At 41.8% G+C, this 22,197-nt stretch overlaps 1 protein-coding gene across 6 annotated transcripts in view; it reads left to right on the forward strand.

The window, feature by feature from the left end:
- trafd1 (TRAF-type zinc finger domain containing 1) overlaps positions 1-22,197 on the forward strand; it is a 57,388-nt gene that overhangs the window by 24,183 nt on the left and 11,008 nt on the right. For all 6 annotated transcript variants that reach the window (XM_078227349.1, XM_078227347.1, XM_078227346.1 and 3 more), the window contains 7 exons: positions 3,872-4,295; positions 5,576-5,839; positions 9,891-9,961; positions 11,913-12,167; positions 14,407-14,533; positions 15,688-16,015; positions 20,998-21,073. In XM_078227349.1, the coding sequence (XP_078083475.1) occupies positions 3,872-4,295; positions 5,576-5,839; positions 9,891-9,961; positions 11,913-12,167; positions 14,407-14,533; positions 15,688-16,015; positions 20,998-21,073 (1,545 nt within the window). The remainder of the gene's footprint in view (positions 1-3,871; positions 4,296-5,575; positions 5,840-9,890; positions 9,962-11,912; positions 12,168-14,406; positions 14,534-15,687; positions 16,016-20,997; positions 21,074-22,197) is intronic.

Here is a 22,197-nt window from a genome sequence, read left to right on the forward strand (position 1 = left end):
ACATTAACACTGTAATGAAGTTACTGTGAAAATCCTCTAGTCGCCACACTCTGGCACCTGTTTGGGTACACTGGAAGAATTTAGCATGGCCAATTCACCTAACCTGCACATCTTTTGTCTGTGGGAGGAAACCGGAAGACCTGGAGGAAACCCATGCAGACACGGGGAGAATGTGCAAACTCCACACAGACAGTGACCTAAGCCGGGAATTGAATCCAGGTCCCTGCCGCTGTGAGGCAGTAGTGCTAACCACTGTGCCACCATGCCGAATAGGCCAAAGGGGAAAGAAGGTGGGGTAACATTGTTAATCTAAGAAGTTTCAGAGCCGCGCTGAGTTGTGATATCAAGGCAGTGGATAGTGGCGTAGAATCAGTTTGGGTTGAAATCCTGAATAGCAGGGGATGGAAGACAAGGGTGGGAGTAGTCTATTGCAAGTAGTTGAGCATAAATGGGAAATATTAAGGGCATGTTTGCAGGAAACTGCAATTATCATGGGATATTTTAATCTACATACTGGTTGGACAAACCGAATTGGCATGGGTAAAGTAGAAGAAGAAGAATTTGTGGAGTGCATCAGAGATTGCTTTTTAGAGCAGTACATTGTGGAACCTTACCGGAAATGGGCTATTTTAGATTTGGTTTGTGCATTGAAGAAGGATTAATAAGGGATCTTCTGGTTAAGGATGCCCTAGGGGGTAGTGACCACAATTTAATAAAATTACAGATACAGTTTCAGAGTGAATGTCATAGGACCATAACCAGTGTCTTCAATTTAAGTAAGGGCAATTATAATGGTATGGGGGAGGAGTTGTCTAAGGTGAACTGGGTAAACAAGATGCAGGTCAGTATCAGTCTTCACTGTGGAAGATATTGCTAATATCCCTAAGTTATCAGATGGGCTGATTTCAAATTATATTCAAGACTTTACAAAAATCCCAATTACAAGGAATAGAGAAACTCCAGGGGCTAAAGCGGACAAGTTACCAGGACCTGATGAATTGCACTCTAGGGTTTTAATGTAAATGGCTGCAGAGATAGGGACCCATTGATTGAAATTTTTCATAACTCGCTAAATTATGGGAGGGTACCCGAAGATTGGAATTGGAAAACAACAAATGTGACACCCTTGTTCAAGAAGAGCGAAAGGCAGAAGGCGGGGAATTAAAGCCCAGTTAGCTTAACATTGATTATTGGTAAGATGCCGCTGTCAATAATCAGAGGAAATAGCTAATCATTTAGGAAAGCTGAGTATAATCAAACCCAGAATATGGTGGCACAGTGGTTAGCAATGCTGCATCACAGCACAAGGGATCTGGGTTCAATTCCGGCCTTGCGTGACTGCGTGGGTTTTTTCTGGGTGTTCCAGTTTCCTCCCAGAGTCCAAAGATGTGCAGATTAGGTGGATTGTTCATGCTAAATTGTCAGAGGGATTAGCAAGGCTTGATGGGCCGAATGGCCTCCTTTTGCGCTGTCAGGATTCTATGATTGAAAACTGGCTGTCACATAGAAAACAGAGAGTTGGAATAAATGGGGTATTTCCCGAGTGGAAAGATGTAACTAGTGGAGTACCGCAGGATTCAGTTCTTGGTTCACAATTGTTCACCATTTGTATTAATGACCTGGAAGAAGGAATAGAATGCAAGATTTCCAAATGTGCTAATGATATGAAGATGGGTGGAAGGGCATGTTGTGATGAGGATATTGTGATTCTGCAATGGGATATAGATAGATTGGTTGACTGGGTGAAAACCTGGCAAGAAGAGTTTAATGTGAGGATGTGTGAGTTCATGCACTTCAGAAGGGGGAATCAAAGGGCGGAGTATTATCTAAATAGGAGAGTGACTGCAGGTTAGTGAAGTACAGAGCGATCTAGGTGATCTCGTGCATGTGTTGTAAGAAAACCAGTAATCTCTAGTCTCTCTTCATAGGACAACCCTCTCATCCCAGGAATTAGTCTGGTGAATCTCTTTTAGACTGCCTCCAATGTTACTATATCCTTATTTAGGTAAAAGGAGCAAAACTGAGGCTTCACCAACACCCTGCACAATTGCATCAAAATTTGTGAAGCAGTCTGTGAACACATACAGCAAGTCCTGGACAACATTCAGGCTTGGAATAAGTGGCAAGTAACATTCATTATTTACCCCAGTACAACACCGGCATCTCCACATCAGAAGTAACATTCATACCAAGCAATGACCATTTCCAACAAGTGAGAATCCAGACATCTCTATTCAATGGCATGACCATCACTGAGTTCTTCTCTTTTTCTAGGGGTTACCATTGACCCAAAACTAAACTGGACTGGCCATATAAATGCTTGGCCACAAGAGCAGGTCAGAGGCTGCGAATCCTGCAGAGAGTAACTTGCCTCCCAAGGAGTCAAAGTCCACAAAGTCACTTTCACTCCACAAAGTCAACCCTGTACAAGTGCAAGTCGGGAGTGTTGTGGAATACTCTCCACTTGCCTGAATAAGTGCAGCTCTGACAACATTCAAGAAGTTTGACACCTTCCAGGGCAAAGCAGCCTGCTTGATTGGCACTACATCCACCATCTTCAACATCTGCACCTTCCACCACTGAAATACAGTGCGATCTGTGTGTATCATCTACAAGATGCATTGCAGTATTCACCAAGGCTCCTTTGAAAGCACCTTCAGCTGTGACCTCTACCACCTACAAAGCTAAGGGCAGCAGATACATGGGAACATCACCACCTGCAAGTTCCTGTTCAAGCCCTGCACCATCCTGACTTGCCATTCTTTCACTGTTGCTGGGTCAGTGGTGCCCCTTCCCTAACAGCACTGTGGGTGTACCTACACCACGAGGGCTATAGGGGTTCAAGAATGTGGTTCACAACCTTCGACAATTTGGGATGGGCAATTAAAAACGCTGGCCTCCAGTGCCGCTTATGTCTTGTGGAAATTTTAAAAGAAAATCTGTCTGAAATGCAGATATTGGTGTAATGTAGAAACAGATGTAGGCTAATCAGTCCCTCAGGTCTGTTCCTACATTCAGTTTGACCACAGTTGATTTATACCCAAGCTTCATTTCCCCACCTTTGCTCTACCACTTGGTACGCTTGTCCAACAAAAATTATTGATAGCAGTGAGCATTTCAATTGAGCCAGCATCTGCAAGCTATTGTGGCAGGGAGATAATTCCAAATTTTGCATTTCCTGATTTTATTTCTAAATGGCTTAGCTCTAAATTTAAGATTATACTTTAAAGGCCGCGTTTAGATCAACATTTTAAACTCTTATCAGGGAATGCAAACCAAATTTACACACCCTTTCAGTGTTGTTCTGATAAATCTCCATTAACCCCTCCAAGGTGCTATTTCCTTCCTGAGGTACAGTGACCAAAACTAAACACATTCCAGTTGGGGTCTAAAATGGCTCTGCACAACTGTAGCAACACTTGCTCATTTCTTTTGCATTTCAACCCCTTTATATTAAAAGGCCATTATTCTACTGGCGTATATTTTGATTGCTTGGTGTAGCTGCAGGAAAGGGGACATTGGACTATGTGTCATGCACTCTGCTACACAGCTGTAGTTTGTTCATAGTGGGAAAACTAAGGAAGAAAGATACATTTGCTGATCTTGTGCCTAACTGTAATCAGGTTATCTTGCTAGTTTTGGGCTTGGACATGGTCCATCCTGGCATGGCTATTTTCCATTAGCAATTCCTGGATAGCAATGGAGATCAGGAGTCCTTTTGACTTCTTCCCAGCCTGAAAGGTATTTGAATCCGAACAGGAAATCCAGTCTGTAACCTGCATGATTTGTTTATATTCTGGGTAGTGCCAGTGTAACCTTTTGAGGTTCTTAAAGTACCGTTTAAAATTTAATTTTTGTTTTTGTTTTTCAGAATATGGAATGCGCTTTGCGGTTGGTTAAATGTCAATACTGTGAGCTGGAGCTGGCATTCAACAAATCTCAAGAGCATGCTGATTATTGTGGATCAAGGACTGAACCTTGTGCAGCTTGTGGTCGCAATGTTCTGGTCAAAGACTTAAGCATACACCACGTCACCTGTGGTAAAGATGTGGAGGAAAAGAATAACAACCGAATGAAAGCTGGGTCTGAGTATCACTTTGAAGAAAATGCTGGCACCTGGTTTGAAAACCATCTGTTTGGGAACCTACATCGGGCTGAGGAGAACCGTATTCGGCCCAGGCCAAGAATTTCCAGACAGTTTGAAACCAAAATTCATGGGAACCGGGAGACGGTTTTTCCAGTGAGGGGGCTGGATAGGAGAAATATGCCAATTGTAGGCAGAGACCAGAATCAAGGTAAGCTGGGAGCATTTGGAATGGCAAATAGTCTTCTCAACATTTGAGTTTAAATGTTGAGGAGCTGGAAGTAGATAAATAATAAAATACCCCCCCCCCCCCCCCCCCCCCACCCCCGCCCACCAGGGTAGAGAGAAGCACATGCACCACAAAGGGTCGCCACTTCTGCAAAATATTTCAATGTTAGGATGAGATGACCCTGTAACTTTGGTGACGACTGAGGAAATTGGAGAAAAATAGAGAAGTGTTAAGGATGGTACAGTGGTTAGCATTGCTGCCTCACAGCACCAGGGACCCAGGTTCAATTCTGAGCTTGGGTGACTGTGTGGAGTTAGCACACATGTTCTCCCCATGTTGCTGTGGGTTATCTTCAGGTGCTCCAGTTTCCTTGATTTGCAGGAAAGGTTAATTAGACATGTTAATTGCCCCTTAGTGTCGGGGATTAGCAGGGTAAATTTGTGAGGTTAAGGGATAGGGCCTGGGTGGGATCATCGGTGCAGGCTCGATGGGCCAATTAACCTCCTTCTGCACGGGAGGGATTCTGTGAATTCTATTTTATCATTTATGTATACTGTGCTGCTACATTTAATCTAAGCGTGAATATAATTCTCTTTTTGGTATGATTAAAATTAGATTACGTTCATGTCTTGGATTTCTTGGTACCCAGTTAATAAGTCTTGAGCAACATCAATTCTACTATCTGTTTAACACAAATACCTGGATGGTGCAGAGTTGGGTATATGAGTGGCATTGTGGATATAGAATGTTGGTGTTCTGCAGCCTGTAGTTCTCCTGCTCTATAATGGAAGATGCACTTTGAGGATAAGGACTATTCCAGAACTCGGTGGTAGCAGTTCTTGGATTGAACATTCTAGATTGGTGTAGACCATGAGAAATCAAGGCATACCATCAGGCTAACCTGTGGCAACACTGTTTTCGTCATGCACAAAGGTCTGATTTATGAATGTGGGAAAAATTGTATATCTGTTTTATGTTGTCCTCTTTACTGCATTGATTAACTGGTGCTAAGTTAAACTTCATGCATATTGGGCTCCCTTTGGTACGTTACCGGCTCAGGTAAGGGACATTCCTGAATCTGATTTTCTCTTCACCCAACATTCGCAGTTTGCCGTGTGAATCCGTATTTGGAACGCTCGTGCTCAGCTGATCCCCATTGTGGTGGACCCTTGTTGCTTTCTGGGTTAAAATCAGCCAACTGAGCACAGATTAAACTGTAAAATTGTGCTTTTTAACTGTTCTACATTTCCTCTGTTTCACAGCCAGCATAACGAGGATTGAGAGACACCGTGTGGCAGATCCTGCAGGCCCTGGGCATGTCGATGCCAACTCGAACTTGGATTACCTGCTTGCTCTCAGTCTCCAAAATGAGAACAATGGTGGAGAAGGAGAGTGGCCACCTCTGTGGGAGGATACTCGCACTGATTACAGACATCCTGAGCCACATAATGTTGTGGACTTGTTCAACAATCGCTCATCATCTAATGTATTCCCAACTTCTGTAAATGTCCATGAAGAAATTGCAAGTAAGTATCATGTTGCATGTTTCAGGCCTCCTAAATAATTGTTTAAGAAAAGGGTCGTTGGTCATTTCGTAAGCAAACCAGAGCAAATTCTGCCCATATAACCCAAAGTCTAATTAATAATGTTAGAATAAGACCAATGTATATTCCACATTGAATATTTTGCATGTCTACTTCTCCAATATTTTGAGGCAGACTGGCACACTTAGTGAGATGGCTATGATGTCAGATATAAATCATCTTGCAGAGTAAGCCTAACAATCGGCGCATATTCCACTCACTTGGCTCAATCTTTTCTCAAACATGAGGAAAAAATAATAAGCTGCATGCACAAACTTTCTTGCAAACAACTACTTGCAACAGGCATTGACATCCTGCATTTTTAGCTTCCAGGTTCAAGCATGAGGGTATCAGGTGGGATGGTGCTGAGATGCTAGCTTTGTAACTGTGATGATTCACTAGTAGACCTGTCAGTAAAACTAGCTACATCTTGCTGGGCAATAGTTCCATTGGTACCTTACTCAAATGGAAAACTTGGCTGCTTCACGTCCTTATTTTGTGCACTTCAAGGAGAGATGGTTCGATAAAAGCAAATTACTGCAGATGCTGGAATCTGGAACCAAGAGAGAAAAGCTTTGACCACCTTTGACAAAGGGTCATCTGGACTCGAAACGTCAGCTCTTTCCTCTCCTCATAGATGCTGCCAGACCTGCTGAGATTTTCCGAGATGGTTTGATTGTTGTCCACTTTTTGTCTTCTAACCCAAGGCACTACTGATGATTTGTGTGTTACCTCAACTGAAATCGGATAGCTTGGCACTGGGCATCGATTCAGGAACCATTTTAGTCTGTATGGCTCAATTATTTGTTGTGACTGGGATTAGTTACTGGGGACTTTTTTCAATTGTGGATTGACTGACTCACGGCAGAAAACTGAGGTTCCACAATTGAATTCCTACCAATCTCATTCTGTTCAATCATGTCAGTGAAATTTGAGGAGATTTGTCTTGTATGTTTGAATTGTGTTTTCCTCCAAGTGCTGATGCGACATGTTTCACATTTAGTCAGCCCGTGTTAGCATTGAACACCAGAAGAAGGTGGGGAATGGAGGGATGGGGAAGTGTTCTTCATCTGAGTTGAGGTCTTTTCTCAGATCTACCTGTCTCTTCCTCCATTGACTCAAATTGCTGATTTGCCGCATATATTTGTGTAAAAGTCAAATTTTTGAGACCAGTTTTTTTTAGGCCAAAAGTCACCAGGGTTAACTTTTAGACTAGTATTTTTTTAAATTATAGATTGGCATGTACTTGATTTGGAGTCCATAGAACAAACAACACTAATATGAATTCTCTGCATTTACTTTATAACATTAGAAGCTGTATACATGTCATCCAACACGACATAAATGTATACCATAACTAATTAACCACAATGTATCAAAATGACTGATTACTGTCTGAATCATCAAATCATTTATTCCAATAGTCTGGAGCAAGATATGGATCCTCCTAGTATCATCTTTATGATTGGTAATACTGGTAACTATGGCATCATCATTTCATTAGTAATTGTCCTAGTTGTTAAATACATTTGATTTCAGAAATTATTTTCTGACATTATTGGGATCAAGTTCATTCCATGTGACCGTGATGGACGTGCTTGCATGTTTTGGCTTTTTTTCCCACCTTTCAACATCCAATTGTTCCAAATCTTTTGGAGATGCCTAGGGAGCTTTATTTATACACCTATCCAAGGGCTGAATGACATTTGTAAAACCACTGGGAATAATGCTACATCAATGTTGGTTGATCTTGGATCATAGAATCATATATAGCACAGGAAGAGGCCCTTAAGCTCATCGTGTCTGCCATTAAGCACCTATCTATTCTAATCCCATTTTCCAGCATTAGGGCCATAGCCTTGGATGTTATGGTGTTTCAAGTGCTCGTCCAAATGCTTCTTAAATGTTGTGAGGTGACATTGTTGCCAAGGTGGGATTTGGATATGTCCCAGAAGAGCAAACTTTTTTTTGTTTACATGGTCCTCTTGGTCTCAAATTCCACATTCACACTTTATTCTGTTTGGGCAGACCTTAACGTTTGAATATCACCACCTAATTTATTCTTGTACCATCCGTCATGCACGATGAAACCACTGAACTGCATCTTTTTAAGGATGGTTTTTGTTTTAGAAATTTTGTTGGCTGATATTTCAAAGTTTCATCCATATTTCCAATGCAGGCAAATCGATGCATATTCTTGTTCATATTTATTGTATGATAAAATGATGGAACTTGATTTTTTTATCAAGTTTAATAAATGTGTTTAATCTTATCCATGGAGGCATATTTAGTGAACAGGTCAGATTTCAATCTTGCAACCCACTGAAATGAAGTGGAATCGTAGAATCCCTACAGTGCAGAAAGGGGCAATTTAGTCCATCAAGCCTGCACTGACAATAATTCCACCCAGGCCCTATCCCCGCAATGCTACGCATTTACCCTGCTAATCGCCCAGCACTAAGGTGCAATGTGGCATGCCAATCCATCTAACCTGTCCATCATTGGAGTGTGGGAGGAAACCGGAGCACCCAGAGGAAACCCATGCAGACACTAGGAGAACGTGCAAACTCCACATAGGCAGTCGCCCAATGTCGGAATCGAACCCAGGTCCTTGGCACTGAGGCAGCAGTGCTAACCACTGTGCCACTGTATCTTTATTCATTCACTAGCCTTTGTTGCCCATCACTAATCTAAAGTTTCCCCTTCTCCTGCACATATCTTTAAATTAATGAACCACATTGGGTCCTGGTGAGCAGAACGCTGATACCCGGGGAAGGGGGGGAATAAACTAGGGTCAACTTTTACATGATATATGAAAAGAGTATGTTTTTTTAGGCCAAAATCAATGGGATCAACTTTTGCATGGGTCTATGCAGAATGTAGAATGACAACAGCATTGTTCAATGGATTTGGATTCATAGGGACTGAGTTGAACTCTGGCATTAGATGGAACAAAACGTTTGTTTCATCTGTCAGCCTGGGTTTAAATCTGAATAACATAGGAATAGATGAATTATGATAAGCTGCTCTGCCATTAGCCCTGGAGGGAAATTATTAACCAGCTAATAAGGTTTTAGACAGAATATATAAGGCACTGACAGCATTACCAGCAAAGAGTTAAGTGATTCTTGAAACAAAGTTAATAAGCTAATGAAAGAAATAGGATGCAGTAAGAAAATGAAATAAGTAATTATAATTTTAAAACATATATGCTGATATTTTAAATGTATTTTAAGTACTGAATGAATCATTGTCCATTTCAACTAAAAGCAAGTTACTGCAAGGTATGATGGTAAAGAGTTCAGAGCCAAAGGCTGGAAACCACGGTAGTTAGCAGAATTCATATCAAAGTTTCTGGTGAGGGAACACGTTTTGCAACATTATGAATAGGGATATTCATTGTCTAGACATAGAATAGATATGTACCTGGACGCAGGATCATGTGTCTATCCAGTTTGGCAATGAGCCGCTGGGAATGTTCACTTTGACCTCTATGATGAATGTCTACAGTCACCTAGCAACAGGGAAGTGAGTTCAGCGAAGATGGGAGTTAGTGTCCGGATTAAATGGACGAATGAGATATCATTATACCGGGTGGTAGAATGCAATTGGCTGAGGTGAATGTCAGAGATTGTTATTGATGTGTGTTTACTAAACGTAATTGATTTTAAACTAATATGAGGCGGCAATGATAAATAAGAAAACCCGTAATTGATCTGATTTTGATTGTACATGTTGGATTCATCAGAGAGGTTCTGTCGCTCTATTCCAGAGCTGCTTAACCCTTTTGGTGATCTCCGAGCAGCTGTTTGTTGTGTTTTTGTTTTAAATAAATGTTATGTCTTTATACAGAGATATCTGCCTCATGAGTTTTGTATTGTCTGTAGTAAAAGACAGTGCTGGCCATCTCAATTTACCCCTCAACAAGCCCCCTTAAAAATAATTTAAATTTATTAGTTTGACAACTTTACAACTTTTTTCCCTTTGTTTTCAGCTGATGTCACAATGTTGCCTTGTGAGTTCTGTGAAGTACTTTTTCCTGAACAAGAATTGATTCTTCACCAGGTATGTTTTAACTCAGTGTCCACTGTAACCAATTAGCATTGGTTCCATAAGTTACCATTGCTAATTCTGATATCGGTCGTTCTGTTATCAATTTTTCCAATAATCTTGTTTTCAATGTACAACAAATAGCCAATGTTAAAAAGATTATCTTACTATGATCTGATTGCTAGATGGTATTTTCTTTTCCACTATTATTTAATATAGAATTCAGACTTGTAATGACTGCAAACAAAGGTCTTTTAATCGCAATGATCACCCGAAGGGCAGAAATAGTGAGAGGTGGGCAAGGTGTCTGAGATAAATGCTGGTTGAAATTGAGGCAGTTTTGCTGAGTTAGAGCCATGGAGCAAGAATCGACCCAAGTTTGTTGTTTAAAGTTTATTTATTAGTGTCACAAGTAGGCTTACATTAACACTGCAGTGAAGTGACTGTGAAAATCCCCTCTGGCGCCTGTTCGTTACACTGAGGGAGAATTTAGCATAGCCAATGCACCTAACCAGTATGTCTTTTGGACTGTGGGAGGAAACCGGAGAACCCGGAGGAAACCCACGCAGAACCAGGGAGAACGTGTGGACTCCGCATAGACAGTGACCCAAGCTGGGAATTTGACCTGGGTCCTTAGCATTGAGAGGCAGCAATGCTCGACACTGTGCCACCGTGCATAATTCCGATAACCCTTTCAGTGTCTGTGTTGTCAGGCAGCTTGTCTGATCACCATTCTTGGATGAGCTGTAATCTTGCTCCAGGTAAACATGGGGAAGACAGGACGCATCATCTTCAGCTCTTGTCTCAAACTCTATCCATGCCACCGATTCCATCCTCCTCCCCAACCCATAGTTAAAACAGGTTTGCCACAGTATTTGCATCCCCTTTACTGAGTTTCCTCTCCACAAAAAGAATGCTGACATAAATTATCATCCACCTTCACTCCCACCTCTGTCCATTGACTGCTGAAACCCTTATCCATGCTTTTCAGTTACAATATTCTACTGGGCAACCTCCACTCTGTCCCCATCTTTGCTTTTCCATGCCCTTAATTGAACTAATCCCATGCACCCATCATCCCCTGTCCTTGCTGATCTATGTTGGTTTCTGGTCCCTTAGTGCTAATTTAAGATTGTTAGGGTCATGTTTAAATCCCTTCTCTCTGTTTTCACCTCTCCTTAACAAACATCTTGTCTTACAACTACCAATCCTCTTTCCTCTGAGTCTGGTCTCTTGTGTTCCTTCTTGTCTTTACTCTATCTTTGTCATCCATGCCTTCATTTACCATGATCACTCTGCCTCTTCACCTTCCTTTTCATAAGATCTTATAACCAATCTATTTGACCGACCTTTTGGTCACCCCTCATCAATTCAGCTTTGGCCTGGTGTCAGTTTTTCTTTGCATAATCAATCAATGTATCTTGTGTCATCTTAGAGGTGTTATATAGATTTATGCAATTATGTAAATGGAGGATTATAAGTGAGTTGTTCGAACCTGGAAGATTTTCTGTATTGGGAGATGGTAAGAGAGTGACTACTTGCATTTCAGGTAGATACTTTATTTTCTTTATTCAATCCAAAGCTGAATGTAGTTTGGGCAGCAATGGTTATTTCCAAAAACATCAATTGTGTAGATGAGCAAAAGAGGTCTGATTGCAGATGTAAACACCTGAAACCTGAGTGGACATTTTGAAATTGGGTGAATAGGAACATGGGGAAAATAGGATAGATGCATTACCTGGAAGTAATGAGTTCTGAACCAACATGGTGAGTCTCTTATTGGAGGGCATGGAAACTTACTAAATGGAATCTATGAGCTGGAAGGTACCTTATCTACAAGTAGACTAGAGATTATAGTGCCTGGAATACAAATAAATGAATGGGATACTTTTATATTGGAAGTATTTTAGGTTTTATCTTTTCTCCCTTTTAAGAGGGAATTAATTTATGATCCTTTTTTTTACAGACTGGCTGTAACCCAATAAGTGCCTTTGCATCATTCAGTAAAAGTACCACACTTATACCGCCGCTACAAAGGGTCTCCATTCCCAGGGCAAATGATATTTTCTCCCATCGTCATCACGTGAATCCTGAATTATTTTCAGAAGACTATACCTTGCCATCATATGGTCCATTTGATGGCTCCAGCGATGGAGATGTCATGATCCCTTGCGAGTTCTGTGGTATAGCGTTGGAAGAAGATGTGCTCTATCATCATCAGGTAAACAAATACATACACATGCACTCTTTTATTTAACAAAGCAGCTCATAGGCTAAACCTCCCTACCCTATCAGTAATGCCTGAAGTGTCTGAGCATTGAGCTTCAAATACCTATAAGAGGTGTACCTTGTATGAGAGAGACTTGTTAATTCCCATGCACAAGAATGCCAATGTCAAGGGACCCCATTCTTGAGGTTATCCTGATGAGCGCAATGCGAAAAGCTTTTGACAAAATGACTTTTTTCAGCAATACTCATTCTGTACTAACAGCTAGATTACATGATGTCAAATAATTTTAAAGGACTTGGCAGTGTACCTTTTTTGGTAGGACATGTTCTGTCGTCCGAGTGAATGTGGTGGTTAGCAGCCCAATTGCTGTCTGGAAGTGGGGGCTTGAACCAAAGCCTTTTTGGAGTTTTCTTCTGGCACAATATTTGCAGCCATTGAGTGGCAGTCACCAGAGGTTGTGTTCAGACTCATATAGAACCATAGAAAATTACAGCTCAGAAACAGGCCTTTTGGCCCTTCTTGTCTGTGCCGAACCATTTTTTGCCTAGTCCCACTGACCTGCACTTGGATCATATCCCTCCACACCCCTCACATCCATGAACCTGTCCAAGTTTTTCTTAAATGTTAAAAGCATTTACCACTTTATCCGGCAGCTCATTCCACACTCCCACCACTCTCTGCGTGAAGAAGCCCCCCCAAATATTCCCTTTAAACTTTTCTCCTTTCACCCTTAACCCATGCCCTCTGGTTTTTTTCTCCCCTAGCCTCAGTGGAAAAAGCCTGCTTGCATTCACTCTATCTAAACCCATCAAAATCTTATACACCTCTATCAAATCTCCCCTCATTCTTCTACACTCCAGGGAATAAAGTCCCAACCTATTTAATCTCTGTCTGTAACTCAGCTTCTCAAATCCCGGCAACATCCTTGTGAACCTTCTCTGCACTCTTTCAACCTTATTTACATCCTTCCTGTAACTAAGTGACCAAAACTGTACACAATACTCCAAATTCGGCCTCACCAATGCCTTATATAATTACCATAACACTCCAACTTTTATACTCGATACTCCGATTTATAAAGGCCAATGTGCCAAAGGCACTCTTTACGACCCTATCCACCTGTGACGTCACTTTTAGGGAATTCTGTACCTGTATTCCCAGATCCCTCTGTTCAATTGCACTCTTCAGAGTCCTATCATTTACCCTGTACGTTCTACTTTGGTTTGTCCTTCCAAAGTGCAATATTTCACACTTGTCTGCATTAAATTCCATTTGCCATTTTTCTAGTTGGTCCAAATCCCTCTGCAAGCTTTGAAAACCTTCCTCACTGTCCACTACACCTCCAATCTTTGTATCATCAGCAAATTTGCTGATCCAATTTACCACATTATCATCCAGATCATTGATATAGATGACAAACACCAATGGACCCAACACCGATCCCTGCGGCACACCACTAGTCACAGGCCTCCACGCAGAGAAGCAATCCTCCACAACCACTGTCTGGCTTCTTCCATTGAGCCAGTGTCTAATCCAATTTACTACCTCCCCATGTATACCTAGCGACTGAACCTTCCTAACTAACCTCCCATGAGGGACCTTGTCAAAGACCTTGCTGAAATCCAGGTAGACAACATCCACCGCCTTCCCTTCATCCACTTTCCTGGTAACCTCCTCAAATAGATTGGTCTAACATGACCTATCACGCACAAAGCCATGTTGACTCTCCCTAATAAGTCTCTGTCTATCCAAATATTTGTAGATCCTATCCCTTATCACACCTTCCAATAACTTGCCCACCACCGACGTCAAACTTGCCTATAATTTCCCGGATTTCTTTTGGAATCTTTTTTAAACAACGGAACGACATGAGCCACCCTCATTATTAGCCACCCTAATTAGTAACAAATGTGCTTGCATCCATTATTTCACAAACCTGTGGTACCTTTCAGACAGCCTTGATCTGATAAAATTTTATTCATTGGCAGCAACATAAATTGAAGCTGCCAGCTATTATTGCTTGAATCCTGGCATGGAAAAGGCAAAATGATCTCTATATGCAGCTAGCAGTTTCATTTCAAATCCACAATAGTCAAGCTTAGCTTACAAAATCTTGAATTTGAATATATAATACAGAAACTTAATCTTTTAGCAACACTGTCTGCTTGTCACACAAGGATATAGAAGTAGAAAGAATGTACCCATAACCTTCCTGAACTCTGTCCCTCAGGATCAGTGTGATTTGCGACCATCAACAGCAAGACCACCTGATCAAGAAATCAATCGATCATTCCTAGTCAATAACACTGAGACAAGTGACTTTCCACAAGTGCCCATTCACCGGCAGAGACACCAGGGTAAGTGCAAGCGTCGGTAGCAGTTTTTTCACATTTCATACTAACTAGAAATCAGCTGCATCCCGACTATGATTGGGGCAAGGAGAGGAGAAATCTGAGAAAATTCAACAGAAGTTACTCTTGTAAAATACCTGAATTGCTGGCTGGCCTGGGAACAGACTTACCGATTTGTGACATTGGCCAGAAAATGTGGGTGATTATTGTCTTATTTCTCATAGAAGAGAGAAGAGCAGGTCATAGAATCCCTACAGTACAGAAGGAGGCCATTTGGCCCATCGAGTCTGTACCGACCACAATCCCACCCAGGCCCTATTCCCGTAACCCCAGACATTTACCCTGCTAATCCCCCTGACACTAGAGTCAGTTTAGCATAGAAAATCAACCTAACCCACACATCTTTGGAGCGTGGGAGGAAACCAGAGCGCCCGGAGGGAACCCACGCAGCCAAGGGGAGAAAGTGCAAACTCCACACAGACAGTCGCCCGAGGCCGAAATTGAACCCAGGTCCCTGGCGCTGTGAGGCAGCAGTGCTAACCACTGCCGCCCACGTTGTCCCAACTTTTATCCTCTTTGGAAAGGATCCAACCATCCAGAAGTTTTTCTTTTTCAGTGTCAGCATTTCTTCAATACAATGCCAGAGTAGTCATTCTTATGTGCCTAGATAGTGGGAGTCAGTGAACTGTTTGACCTTGTGGACATCCAGATCCTACTATGGTCCAATTCTGTATATATGGACCTGACATGCAGCTGAACATTTTTTCTCCTTGCTCCTTCCCCAGTCCAGGGCACAAATGTCAGTCATGTCCTTCATTCTGCTGCAGCTGAGATAAGCTAACTCTCTACAGACCAAAATTTAAACTTTTAAATCGTGTGGTACCACGTAGAAGAAGCATTATAGCCACTGAATCATCAAAGAATCTGGGAAGTGACATTTGTTGAGTTCCTTATTCTTTGTACGAGTCTTTAGTGTCCACAGTCTTTTTCCCCTTTAAATGTTAAACAAAATAATACATTGTTTTTTTTATAGCAGGGTTGATGTGTTCTGTGTTTAACTAAAATATTTTTTGCGTACCTGCTTAATGAATTTATGAAGAACAGTTTTATTTTAAAATTAACATTTGCAATGCTCCTTGGTTTGTATTCTGTGAATGCAGGAGATGTCAGACCAAATCATTTCTCTCATCTGGATAATGTTGTTCAGCCAAGACCAGCGATTCGACCTTCAGTTAGAATGAGATCAACAGGAGCCCCAGCAACATTCAGACAGGGGAATGGTGCCCAAAGATCCCTAGGAAACCAAGATGCAGAGGCCATTGCTCCAAGTACCAGAGGTGTCAAGGTTTCCAATAGAGAGGCATCTGAGCTGAGGCGGCTGGCCCGGAAACCTCTGGAACCATCAGTGGGCTCTCCTCGTCCTATTGGAGATGTATTTCCAGAGAGCTACAAACCTACTTTTCCACATGTACCTGCTGCTAGATCCAGGTGGGTGTGTTGAACACTGGGGCAAGTAAACAAGCATGGGTTTGCCACCAGGGTGGCAAGGTGGCACAGTGGTTAGCACCAGGGACCCAGTTCGATTCTGGCCTTGGGTGACCTGTTTGTGTGGGGTTTGCAAATTCTCCCAGTTTGTGTGGGTTTTCTCTGGGTGCCCTGGTTTCCTCCTACAGTCTAAAGATGTGTAGGTTAGGTGGATTAGCCATAGTGCAGGAGTGGAGTGCTTCCTCTAGTCAGTTGTTTAATTGCCTTCCACGATTCATGACTTGATGTAGTAGGACTGTAGAGTTTAGATCGGATTTGTTGGCTATGGGATCGTTTAACTCTGTCTATCACATGCTGCTTATGTTGTTTGACATGTAAATAGTCCTGAGTTGTCGCTGCACCAGTTTGACACCTCATTCTTGGGTATGCCTGGCATGCCCTCCTGCGCTCTTCATTGAACCAGGGTTAACCCCCTGACTTGGTGGTAATGGTTGAGTGGAGGATATGCCAGGCCAGGAGGTTACAGTAATGATTGAGTACAGTTCTGCTGCTGATGGTTCACAGCACCTAGTGGGTGCCCAGTCTTGAGTTGCTGGATCTGTTTAAAGTCTATCCCATTTAGTATGGTAATAGTGCCACACAATGCAAAGGAGGGTATCCTTGATGTGAAGAAGGGCATTTGTCTCCACAAGTATTGGGTCACTCGCATTAACACTGTCGTTGATAGATGCATCTGTGGTAGACAGATTGGTGAGGAAGAGATATTGCCTCCCAATTTTAATATACCCATGTGTCACTCATTTAGACTTGCACATTAAGAATAACTACTGGACACAATAAATATGAAGTGCATTGCATCCATTGAATTGAGCTCCACGTGTTAACACCTTCAGGAGGGAACGGTTAAAAATTGGAGGGGGATGTATGCTCATGCCCTTTGACCAAGTGATCGGAACAACATTTTCTTTAGGCGTCCCTCCCCACCTTGCTTCACTCATCCATTTGTACTGTGTCCAGATGTTGATTTGCCAATCTCCATGGATTTTTGTTTCCTTAGATTAATTTTTGATGTTATTTGGTGACACTGCTCTTTCAAATGCTACCATGCTGTTCCAGTGCACACTCATGCTGCTTTGACAGAATTCCCTGCAAAATGTATTTCTCTTGTATTGTGTGGAGTCTTGAGTGTAGCTCATTGGCTCACCACCTCATTGGGATTGTCCATTAAATAGAACTGCTTTGATTGTGTCCCTTTCCAGTTTTGTCAGTGTTCAAAGACACAGTTTGGGAAGCAATTATAACTTGGGAGAGGACAGTCTGTTTACATGTCCAGTGGTGGTTATTAACTGTTCACCTCACTGGTGCATTCATATGGACATCAAGTACAACTGAAATTGGCCATGAAAATGATGTCTTCAGTGTTTGCTACCACTCACCACCTAGGTTTGGACATGGACTTATTGTTATCTGTGGAACCGTAACAATCAGCATCTTCTGGAGAGGGAGAGAAGATTGAGAGGTGGAGGAGGATGAAGGAAATTCCTTTTTAAAAAGCTCAGATTTCTGACTCCAGATTTATGAAGTGGCAATTATGTATTTGCTCCACTAACTGAGTGCATCTCAACTAGCTTCGAAGTTATTTTGGTGCACTCAGAGTTGTTTCGATCAGCCCCAGAGGAAATGAGGATCTAAAGCAAGAAGTAGGAACAGGAGTAGGCCTTATGGCCTCTTGATCTTGCTCCATCGTACAATAAAATCATTACTGATCTTTTTACATCCCTTGATTCTAAAAATCAATCTTCTCTGCCTTGAATATATTCAACAATGGAGCATCCACACCCTCGGGGATAGAGAACTCGAACAATTCCTGATCCACTGTAAAACATTTCTCTTCCTCTCGGTATTAAATAATTAATACTGTTAACGGTTTAGACGGGGTAGACTTTGTAAAATGTGTTCAGGAGAATTTTCTACATCAGTATATAGTGCAGAGTTTGTATGTTCCTGTCAGGATTAAAGGCAAAGTAAATAGGAATAAGGTACCTTGGTTCTCGAGGGAGATTGTAACACTGATTAAGAGGAAGAGAGAGTCGTATGAAATGTACAGGCAGCAAAGAACAGATCAGATGCTCGAGGAGTATAAAAAGTGCAAGAAGCTACTTAAGAGGGAAATCAGGAGGGCTAAAAGAAGACACGAGGTTGCTTTGGCAGACAGAGTGAAGGAAAATCCAAAGAGCTTCTATAGATATGTTAGGGGCAAAAGGATAGTGAGGGATAAAATTGGTCCTCTTGAAGACCAGAGTGGTAGACTGTGTATGGAACCAAAAGAGATGGGGGAGATACTAAATGTTTTTTTTGCATCCGTATTTACTGAGGAAACGGGCATGGAGTCTACGGAAATAGGGCAAACTGGTAGGGAGGTCATGGAACCGTTACAGATTAAAGGGGAGGAGGTGCTTGCTGTCTTGAGGCAAATCAGAGTGGATAAATCCCCAGGACCGGACAGGGTATTCCCACAGACCTTGAGGGAAGCTAGTGATGAACTTGCAGGGGCCCTGGCAGACATATTTAAAATCTCAGTATTCACGGGGGAGGTGCCGGATGATTGGAGGATGGCTCATGTTGTTCCATTGTTTAAAAAAGGTTCCAAAAGAAATCCGGGAAATTATAGGCCAGTAAGTTTGACGTTGGTGGTGAGCAAGTTATTGGAAGGTGTGATAAGAGATAGGATCTACAAATATTTGGATAGACAGGGAGAGTCAACATGGCTTTGTGCAATCTATTGTTTGACCAATCTATTAGGAGTTTTTCGAGGAGGATACCAGGAAAGTAGATGAAGGGAAGGCGGTGGATGTTGTCTACCTGGATTTCAGCAAGGCCTTTGACAAGGTCACTCATGGGAGGTTAGTTAGGAAGGTTCAGTCGCTAGGTATACATGGGGAGGTAGTAAATTGGATGAGACACTGGCTCAATGGAAGAAGTCAGAGAGTGGTTGTGGAGGATTGCTTCTGAGTGGAGGCCTGTGACTAGTGGTGTGCCGCAGGGATCGGTGTTGGGTCCATTGTTGATTGTCATCGATATCAATGATCTGGATGATAATGTGGTAAATTGGATCAGCAAATTTGCTGATGATACAAAGATTGGAGGTGTAGTGGACAGTGAGGAAAGTTTTCAAAGCTTGCAGAGGGATTTGGACCAACTAGAAAAATGGGCTGAAAAATGGCAAATGGAATTTAACGCAGACACGTGTGAGATATTGCACTTTGGAAGGACAAATCAAAGTAGAACGTACAGGGTAAATGGTAGGACTCTGAAGAGTGCAGTTGAACAGAGGGATCTGGGAATACAGGTACAGAATTTCCTAAAAGTGATGTCACAGATGGATAGGGTCGTAAAGAGTGCCTTTGGTACATTGGCCTTTATAAATCGGAGTATTGAGTATAAAAGTTGGAGTGTTATGGTAAGGTTATATAATAAGAGTCTGTTGGACTTTAACCTGGTGTTGTTAAAACTCTTACTGTGTTCACCCCAGTCCAACGCCGGCATCTCCACATCAAGGTTATATAAGGCATTGGTGAGGCCGAATTTAGAGTATTGTGTACAGTTTTGGTCACTTAGTTACAGGAAGGATGTAAATAAGGTTGAAAGAGTGCAGAGAAGGTTCACAAGGATGTTGCTGGGACTTGAGAAGCTGAGTTACAGAGAGAGATTGAATAGGTTGGGACTTTATTCCCTGGAGCGTAGAAGAATGAGGGGAGATTTGATAGAGGTGTATAAGCTTTTGATGGGTATAGATAGTGAATGCAAGCAGGCTTTTTCCACTGAGACCCAGAGGGCATGGGTTAAGGGTGAAAGGAGAAAAGTTTAAAGGGAATATTAGGGGGGGCTTCTTCACGCAGAGAGTGCTGGGAGTGTGGAATGAGCTGCCGGATAAAGTGGTAACATTTTAACATTTAAGAAAAACTTGGACGGGTTCATGGATGAGAGGGGTGTGGAGGGATATGGTCCAAGTGCAGGTCAGTGGGACTCGGCAAAAAATGGTTTGGCACAGACAAGAAGGGCCAAAAGGCCTGTTTCTGAGCTGTAATTTTCTATGGTTCTAACCCCTTATCTTGAGATTTGCCCCCTTCAGACAGGGGAAACAGCCTCTCACAATCCAAGCTGTCAAGTTTCTCATGCTCTTTGTATGTTTCAATCAGATCATCCCTCATTTTTCTGCAGGGTATAGGATCATTCTAATTGGTCTCGACTCTGAAAAACCCACTCTTCCCTGAACCTTTTTGCACTCCCTTTAAAGCAAGGATATCATTCTTTGGGTACAGAGACCCCACAATCCAGCTGTGGACTCACCAAAGCCATGCCTGATTGCAGCTGGACTTACTCTTCCACTCGGCACTCTTACACTAAGGCTGACTTACCATTTACCTTCCTGATTGTTTACTGTATCTGCAAGTTAACTTTCTGTGGGAGGACACCCAAATTCCTCTGAATATCAAGTACTATGTGCTTCATTGCAAAGTAAATAACCTCTCATTCCATATTGTGCTCCATCTCCCACTTTAATTGCCAATTATTTAACATCCTTTTGTAGACTCTTTCCTCTCATAATTTACTTTTCCACCTAGCTTTGTATCATCATATTTGAATATATTGTCCTGGTTTCTTCATTTAAGTTATGAATATAGATTGTATATCCATTTGTAAAAGTTTTTAGAACTCGTTCCACAAGATTTTAAAGACATTATAGAGTCGAGTTATCATCTGACCATGACGACTTGATTTTATCCCATTCTCTCTCCAATCCTACCTGTACTGCACTCGCGGCTTTGGTTCATTGGCTGGGTTTTCTCATTGAAAGCAAAGACAGCAGTGTTCTCTGACTCTGCTGGGTGAACTTCTCCGTTGCACGTGACTGTTTGTTTAGTGGGATTGAATTTTACGGTTTCATTCTTGATGTCTCTATAAGGCCTTTGTTTACTTTTCAGTCTGAGAACAGAAGCATCCAGGATTTCTAGGAATACCGTTTCTGCGACCTCCAGGAGCAGAGTTCCAGGAATAAAGGTATAAAAACATTTGGGGAGTGGGTGGGAAATAAAAATACTGATATTAAAAGTAGATTGTTACTATAAAAGGAAGAATAATTGAAGTACAATAAGTAATTCCATGTATTTCTTCTGCTAAATGCATTTTTTCCCATTATGCGATTTTCTTAAAAATCCTTCTGATAGTCATGCTTCCAATTTCAATGTGTCTGGAAGATGAGACTGGTACATCGTATGGAGTGAACCATATTCACCTTACAGAAACTGATCATGGATCTCTACGTAGAGTCATAGTGTGGAAAAGGTCCTTCGGCCCATCCAATCTGCACCAACAATATCTACCATAAAGGCATGCCAATCCTATTTTCCTGCACTTGTTCCATATCCTTGAATATTATCATATTTCAAATGCTTATCCAAATATTTTTTAAAGGCTGTAATGTTTCCAGCCTCGGCTATCTTCTTTGACAGTGCATTCCAGATTCCCACAACCCCCTGAGTGGAAAGGTTTTTTTTTCTCAAATCCCCTCTGAATCTCCTGCCCCTTATCCTAAAATTATGCCCCCTTGTGATTGGCCCCTCAACCAAGGGGAACAGCTGCTCTCTACTCACCCTGTCCATAACCCTCATAATCTTACACACCCCAACAAGATTTCAGTGTTGGCTAAAGTTGTCCTGCTTGGCAGAGTTTCTTGGGCACCATATGTAGTACGGTACCCTGCCTAAATGCCTTCTCTTCATACATGACCTACAACATTTGAATATTTGGAGGCTATCATACTTGGGGGAATGTTACGATCACCATACAACCCTTTAAACATTTCAAAAGAAACTCAAAACTACCAATGTCTGACTGAATGAGTCACATGCCAAAATTTAAGACTTTTACTGTAACTCAAAGCAATAATGACTAAACAGTTTTCTAGTAGGCAACAGTTATTTTAAACAACAGAAAATTTTCCAGCATTTAACTTAAAATCAAAAATCTGCCTCCACCGTTCTACTTTATTTGGTCCTTTAAGTGGACACTTGATTCTCCAGAAGCCAGTCCAAAGCTATTCTCGTGGCTTGCTTCCATTATTTTCTTTCCAGGTTGTTAACTTCTAATTCCCAAACTTTTAGGGACCTAGTAAAGTATTACTA

Source organism: Mustelus asterias, chromosome 13 (assembly GCF_964213995.1).
Source record: "Mustelus asterias chromosome 13, sMusAst1.hap1.1, whole genome shotgun sequence".
NCBI classification, from domain to species: Eukaryota; Metazoa; Chordata; class Chondrichthyes; order Carcharhiniformes; family Triakidae; genus Mustelus; species Mustelus asterias.